General features: G+C 43.1%; 1 protein-coding gene across 3 annotated transcripts; it reads right to left on the bottom strand.

The window, feature by feature from the left end:
* Positions 1 to 241: 241 nt before the first annotated feature.
* On the bottom strand, positions 242 to 1947 carry LOC122039705 (probable RNA-binding protein ARP1). Of its 3 annotated transcripts, none has more exons than XM_042599305.1 (6): positions 1664 to 1940; positions 1405 to 1591; positions 1164 to 1305; positions 896 to 932; positions 559 to 784; positions 242 to 479 (listed from the first exon to the last, which is right to left on the bottom strand). In XM_042599305.1, exons 1-6 carry the CDS (start codon positions 1829 to 1831, stop codon positions 454 to 456), a joined length of 786 nt encoding a protein of 261 aa, XP_042455239.1. In that variant the 5' UTR covers positions 1832 to 1940; the 3' UTR covers positions 242 to 453. The 3 variants fall into 3 exon arrangements, with proteins under 3 accessions (XP_042455239.1, XP_042455187.1, XP_042455137.1); XM_042599253.1 differs by having other exon boundaries at positions 242 to 491; positions 1664 to 1938; XM_042599203.1 differs by having other exon boundaries at positions 242 to 491; positions 1164 to 1591; positions 1664 to 1947.
* Positions 1948 to 7344: the final 5397 nt, after the last annotated feature.

Raw genomic sequence — 7344 nt, 5'->3', positions numbered from 1 at the left:
ATCTCCGAGGAACACGTGAGTTGGATTGTCTGTTGATCAGTGGCTTGATTATTCATGATATTTGGTCGGAAAATATGTCCATCACAATACTTTCCCTTCCACTTGTCTCTGCTGCAACCTATGCAGCTAAAGGATGCAATCCATGGGAGAAAAAAAGAGACAGGTTTGCGAAGGTATTATTGTCCTAGCTAGACTACATAAAATGCAAAACCTTTAGTTTCGACAAATGAGGCAAACCACATAGCTATAAAAGACAGTCGCTGATAAAAAGGTTTACCACAAAGAATAAGTAGGTAAACAAACAAAAATTGCCTTGTTACAGATTGTGCATCTATGCGATGCAGGTTAGAGAGTCACCAAAGAATCCCCAAATTCTAATAGAATAATCAATTAACGAGTTTGCATCTTCATCTTTTCAGACTGTCTTGGGCCATTCCTCAACCAACCATGCAATCAGTTGGCTCCTTTGACTTGTTCCACTGCGACACAAACTATTAGGGTATTAGTGATGCCATGGTGCTCAAGCACAGCTTGCTGCAAGTAAATTTTGTGATGTACCAGACACAGGAGGAGGAATTGCAGTAGGCTTGGTGGAGATGATGGTGGGGATGGCAGCAGTTGGTGAGGTAGGGAAGAAGTGAGCTGTAGGAAGTGCCATGCCCTGAGATTGGTGAGGATGCCAGTGGAATAAAGGGTACATTGGCAGCATTCCATTAGCAGCTGCTGCTGGGTAAGCGAACTGCCCCTGGTAGAATCCTCCTCCCCCACCACTCGGGCTCAGCTTCTGTAACCCAACTCATGTCATTTATTTGATGTTCATTAGAATTTAAACAATTAATTTTTTATTAGAATTATCAATTTTCCTTTCTATGTACGAGAAGTGTGTCAGATTTACCGAATTGTTAGGGAAGTTCGTGTAATTCGTCGAGTACCTGCACGCGATTAGAAAGAAAGACGACTTATTAGTTACGACAGTGGCATGTGCGTCGCACGTGATGCGCATGTAATTAGATGGCACTCGACCGCTGCGATCTGACTCAAACTAAGACGTGGGGACCACAGTGAAAAAGGACCACGTGGGAGCCAACCAGCGGGCGCCGGAGACGGCGCCTGGCCACCGGCTCCATCGGCGAACCGCAGGCTGTGAGGGCGGAGAGACTTACGCGTCGGCGGAGTAGAAGGGGATGAGGCCGTGGGGGTACTGGTGCAACTGGAATGGCGGAGGCGGAGTTCTCGCGGGGTTCGGGTAGTACCACTGCGCAGCCGGCGGCGCTGGCGACGCGACTCTCGATCCCACCGCCATGCCTTTCCGGTAAACAAACAAAGATCGCATTTTTGTCACCAAATCAGCAACTTCCACGTACTCAAAACCAGAGGAAGGGAAATGCGTCCAAGGCTCCGTACCAGGCGGTGGCTGCTGGCCCCCACGCGAAGTGAACGGTGCTGGAGCGGAGGGAGGAGAGTGTCGGATCCCGACGCCTCCGCGCTTGGCTCCCAGCGAAGCCAGGTTGCAATTCGCTCGGCGGCCGTCGATCACCGGCGCCGCGTCCTCGCACGCCCTCTTCGCCGCCTCTGCTTCCTTGAACGTCACCTATATACCATTTCCAAAGCACTACTTTACATAAGCCGCAAGCTTCCTTAGTCAGACATTGCGAAAACTTACGAAGCCGTAGCCCTTGGATCGGCCGGAGATCTTGTCCGAAATGACGACGGCTTCGAGGATCTCCCCGTACTTCTCGAAGTGCTCGCGAAGCGCCTCCTTCTGCATCTCCCACGCGAGCCCGCCGACGAACACCTTGGTGAGCGTCGTGTCGCCGAACTGCTGCCCCATCTTCGAACGAGGAAGGCAGACCAAGAAAGCAAACCGAAGAGAGGGATTACGGTGAGAGAATGGCGAGGAAGAAAGAGGACGATCGAAGAGGGAAAGAGGAAGTGGATAATATAAAAGCAGCGACAGCCTATCAACGTGCTCTCCTCGTCTTTAATTGGCCTCCACAAATTAAGGCCGCGACGTCATGCGCCCGACTTTCGCACTGCCAATGAGGCGGCACGCGGAAGCCACATCAACCCTACGACTGTCGGTCCTGTTTCCGCGTCGAGGATGCCGTTCTGCCCTTACCCATCCAATCACGGGCGCCGCTCCAGAGGCTCAGGAGAGGAATCCCGGTCCCCAATTGCACGTGGAAGCTAGTCCGAGACGAACTGTTGAATGCAGTCGCCCAACATCCGTAACAGACAAAACGGTCTCCTACGAGGCTACGACCGGACAATCGAAGCTGCAGACCGCAAAGATCACGCTACGTAACGGAAAACGACAAGGAGAACATACAAACTAGTATCCGACCAAGCCAATCCTTCAGATTCCTTTCGTGTTGCATTCGTATGGACAACTGTAGGGCAACTAAATTAATGGATCATTCAGTTAATTAGCATGTTGGACGGATGAATCAAGTGAAATTTAATGGAATAGCAGATTGCGGATGAATTAGCTGGAATCCCTGACAAGTGAGCTGGCTGAGGGACGACGACATAATACTGAAGAAAAAACGTAGCTCCATAAGCTCAGAATCAAGCCAGTGGCCACATGCACTAGAAGCTAGTTACTCTTGTGCGCATAGACACATGAACTAATCACTGCAAATCACATGCCTCCATGTGTCGAGAACCCTTTTCAGCTGGGAACAATTACATAGCAGAAGGTTGGACTAAGCCACGGAGTAGCACACAGGACTAGCAGATCTCACTTTTTGTTTTTAATGATTAACCCTAGTTGGCATGCATTGGTGCAGCTGGCAGATGGACATGCATGGCACCATGTCGAGGTGCCAGCTGCATTGGTACCGTCGTGGACTCCCAAACACATCAAAATGATTTATAAAATAATTTTTCAATTAAAAAAAATCAGTAGATAATCTAATTTATAGTATTGTATTTACCCAATTTAATATATTGGCAAAAAAAAACATCCGGAGATAGCGGCAAATAGGGGATCAAATAAACCAAATATTCATAAATAAAGTTGATATTCGGTTTAGTAAAAATTTATTTATATTAATTCAATATATATAAGATTAATTAAATAAATAAATTTAAATAACTTGTTAAATTAAATAAATAAGTTTTAACACATAGAGCTTGGGGTATAGGAGTGATTAGGGAGAAAGAGAAGGACAATTTTATCTTTTGAGAGGAGTAGGATTGTGTTTAAAGGTTGGCACTGTTCACGCAGAAAGGGGTTTTTTTTTCCTCCGTGCTCTTTCCGCCGCTAGGAGGAGGATGCCCAGACCTAGCTGCTTGCGTTGCCCACTACATCAGCCAAGCCGGACGCCGACAGCCTCCTCCCCGCACAACGCTGTCCCTTACTCGCTGGAGCCGCCCCACACGTCGACGCCATCCTCTCCGTTGCCAATGCCGCCTTCTCCTTCCTCACCGTAACAGGGAGGGGGGGGTAGCTTTTCTCCCACATTGCCGGCAGCGAGTGCCTCAGCCGGCCGTGGCTTCCAGACGTTCGCCAGCGCCTCCCTCAGGCCATGTGCCTTCTCCAGAGGCTGTCGCCACCAGCACCTCCCGCTGCAGCCACTGCCGCCGTCATCTCCGGCCACCAGCGCCATCGTCTCGGGCGACCACTGCCACAGCCGTCTTTGGCGGCCAGCACCTCCGGCGTCCGACGCCGTCTACAGTGACCGATGTCGCCATGGCCAGCGCAGTCGCCTCTAGTGGCTGTCCCCGTCGTCTACAGCGGCTGTCGCCTTCTCCGCCTACTCCGGCGTCCGTCGTCACCTCTGGTAGCCACTGCCGTAGCCGCCGACACCTCCGGGCAGCATCGCCACCCTCCGAGCAGTGGTCTTCCGAGGGCTCAGGTATCGTACTATGCCTATATTCCGGTCTACGAGCCGAGAGTATGTTCGGCCTTCGTGCCGATGTTGCATGTCGGCCTGCGAGTCAAGGTTGTAGTTGGACCGTTCATTGCCTTGCAGATCCATATTGCGCCCAGCTTCTAGCCACCGGAGCCAGCTACTCATCTGGCAGGCATCTACCTACTCCTCACGACCGCGGTGACTCGATCAGCGCCGCGACCAGCTCATCCATCCATCCGAGGGCGCCCCCCCAAGGTACGTCACCGTATTCATTTTGTACTTATTTTATTGTCCTGTTATTATGTGGATGTTTATATATTCGCGGGACCCACCTCGAGCATCGAGGTACCAGAGATCGGGGCAACCCTGTCACTTGTTGCAGGTGTTGTTGACCAGAAGACATCGGACGACTTGGTCAACACAGGAGACAACTCATCAACCGGGTCATGGGGATGCGGTCAACTTTCCAGACACGTCACACCGGCAGGTCCATCTTCTCAGCTTCCCGACAGGATCAAACACATATATGTTTAACTTGTTAATATTCGTGAACAATATTCACGAACCATATTTATTAACAAAATTCTTATCAATATACAAATAAATAATAAAATAAATAAGTTTGAATTATTAATCTCAGTAACTAATCAAACAATTAAAAGTTTCAAACAATCAAACAAATTTGAATTGAGAGCTCGATAACATCTAAACGAACCAAACTCGAACCAAACTCAAGCCAAACTTGAATTAAGAGTTCAATAACAACAAAACGAACTAAGCTTCAAATAAGCTCAAGTCAAACTTCAAATAAACTCAAGCTTATAAAAAATAAACCAAGTCAAATTTAAAAAATTATTTCAAAAACTTAGTTTATTTAACTTGATTCGATTACCTAATTAAATAAGTTTAAACACCCTAAAATTTAATTCGATTAAGCTCATTTACAACCTTAGCGGCAGAGCCTATTTCTTACTTTATCAGACATCTAAGTATGGATGAATTTTTCTCAAACCAACTAAAAAATAAAAAAATGTCACTTTATTTTTAAATAGTAAAAAATGTCCCACTTTAACTTTTTTTTTTATCAAAAGCACACTCCAGCCGAATAACCTATTTAATAAAATGATACAAATAGCGACACACACATTAAATCCTTATACAATCGACTCATTTTATAAATATGACAAAACGATATAGTAATAATTACGATTTTATAATTGTTATAATTATAATAATTATAGTAGTAACGAAACTATATATTATAACAATAAGTTGAATTGTATTGTAATAGCTATAAGATCATAGTGAATATTTTTGAATTCTAAGTAAGTCAGATGAATTGTAGCAGCTATGAAATCATAATTATTATGATGTCACTATAAAAAAAAATCAGTAATTTGGAACGCATTTTGTGATGAATTTAAAAAAAAAAATCAAGGTAAAATAAATTTGCGACGAAAAAGTTTTCCTTGTAAATAAGCCATCGCCAAATTATGCGACGAAAACATGTAAATTCATCATAGAATTTGCAATGAATTGTGTTTTCACCACCAAATTCATTGCAATTTTGCAATGAAAACTAAATTTGTCGCAAAATTACCAAACGCAAATCTATAATGAAATTCTATTTGCGTTCCAAATTTGACGACCAATCCAGTTTTCGTCACAGATTTGGCAACGTTCATCACCAAATATAGTTTGCAACGAATCCCCATTACGTCCTTGATTTGACGATAATACTATTTTCATTGTCAAATCTGTGACGAATATAAATTTGTTGCCAATCTATAAATTTGTCAAATCTGCAATGAATATAATTTGGTGATGAAAATAATTGTCGCCAAATTCAACCCAAAATTCTAAAAGAATTTCTAGAACCTAGCCATTTCTACATTTTATTATATTAATACAATATACATCAACAACCATTTACAAACTTGTTTATATAACACATCCTATTTAACATATAGATCCAATACATCCTAATTGCACATCCTATTTCACAACATACACATCCTATTTATTTCCTAAACCAAATCCATATAAAATTCATACATCCAAACAAGTCAATAGGTTACATACACATCGTATTTACATATCAAATCCATAAAAATAAGTATCAATTACATATTAAATCCACCATACAAGTTAATAGATACATCACCAAATCATCTTCTTCTTCCATGACAAATACTTTATTTTTCTTTAATTTTTTTTTTCTTTTCCTGCATCAAAACGGACAAATAAACAAACAAATAAAAAGTATCATTTATAAAAAGAAAGAAAATATTATAAATTAATACAAAACACAATACTTCGTGCATGGATTTTCAATTTGTATTGGTCTCACCATCTCGTTCAAAATAAATTAATAGTATTAATCATAATTATAAAAATAGATTAAAAAACACTCATCTTTTTTTATAAATGTGTGGGTGAAATTATCTATGAATGCAAGTTCCTCCCTTGTTTCCTTGGTTTGAAAAAACGCGGTTAGAAATAATAAATAGATTAAAAAATTTATGAGAAGGTTAAAAAATTATCAATATGTATGCATGCTCATCTACATTAATATAGTCTCCTGTAAGTACCCCGTATTAGTTTTGATATGATCAACTGAGTCAGAATTAGATTATGTTGTCTTTTGATGCTTTGTGTCTAAGTGTGCAAAAACTTAGGAGCATAGAAACTTGAGCAAAGACACAACTAATGAGAATGATGCCACGGGAGAGAGTCAACGGGCTTGGTGTGTCCAAGGCACGAGGCGCTGCGGAAGAGTATGCTGGCGGATGAGAAGGAGGTGCGTGATGTTTCCGAGGGATGAGAAGCCGGAGCGGAAGGTTGCTCGAGAAGGCCGGAAAATAAGTTCAGGTGAGCCCTATTCTGGATGATCGAAATTATCCAAACTAGTAGAACCTGAGCGGAAGACCCGAATGGGAGTTGACTGGAGTTCGGGCGCCCAGAGCCATTCCGAGCGCCTGGACCGGTTTGGTCCAACCGGGGCATCTTGGCGAGGTACCCCTGTGCGAAGGCGGTTTGGGTGCCCAGAAACCTTCTAGGCGCCCAAACTAGAAAGTTTATCCAGACTCATTGCGTTGTGATCCATTACGACGTGGATAAAGTTTTATCCACATTTATAGGCTCCCGAAATCCTTCCAGGCGCTCGGATCAGGGCTATAAATACAGCCCTGATCCTAGTAGTTCAGAACAACACTTGTAAATAATCTTTTTTTCTGTCCTACTTTGTGATTTAATATTTTAATTATTGTAAGAGGCTTCTCCGCCCGAAGGAGATTTGATAGTGAGCTTTCAACATCTTGGACTTACAATCTTCTGATTGCAAACCAAGTAAATTGTTGAGCCTCTTTTCATTTATTAATTAGCTTATCAATCTTTATTATACAAGTGTTTTATTATTTCCAAAGAGAAGGGTATTTGTTTATTTTATATTTTACAAGGTAATTCACCCCCCTCTTGCCGGTCGTAA

The sequence above is a fragment of the Zingiber officinale genome, chromosome 1B (genome assembly GCF_018446385.1).
Source record: "Zingiber officinale cultivar Zhangliang chromosome 1B, Zo_v1.1, whole genome shotgun sequence".
NCBI classification, from domain to species: domain Eukaryota; kingdom Viridiplantae; phylum Streptophyta; class Magnoliopsida; order Zingiberales; family Zingiberaceae; genus Zingiber; species Zingiber officinale.
Note: the sequence above shows the minus strand (reverse complement) of the source record. Positions and strands in the feature narration are given on the sequence as shown.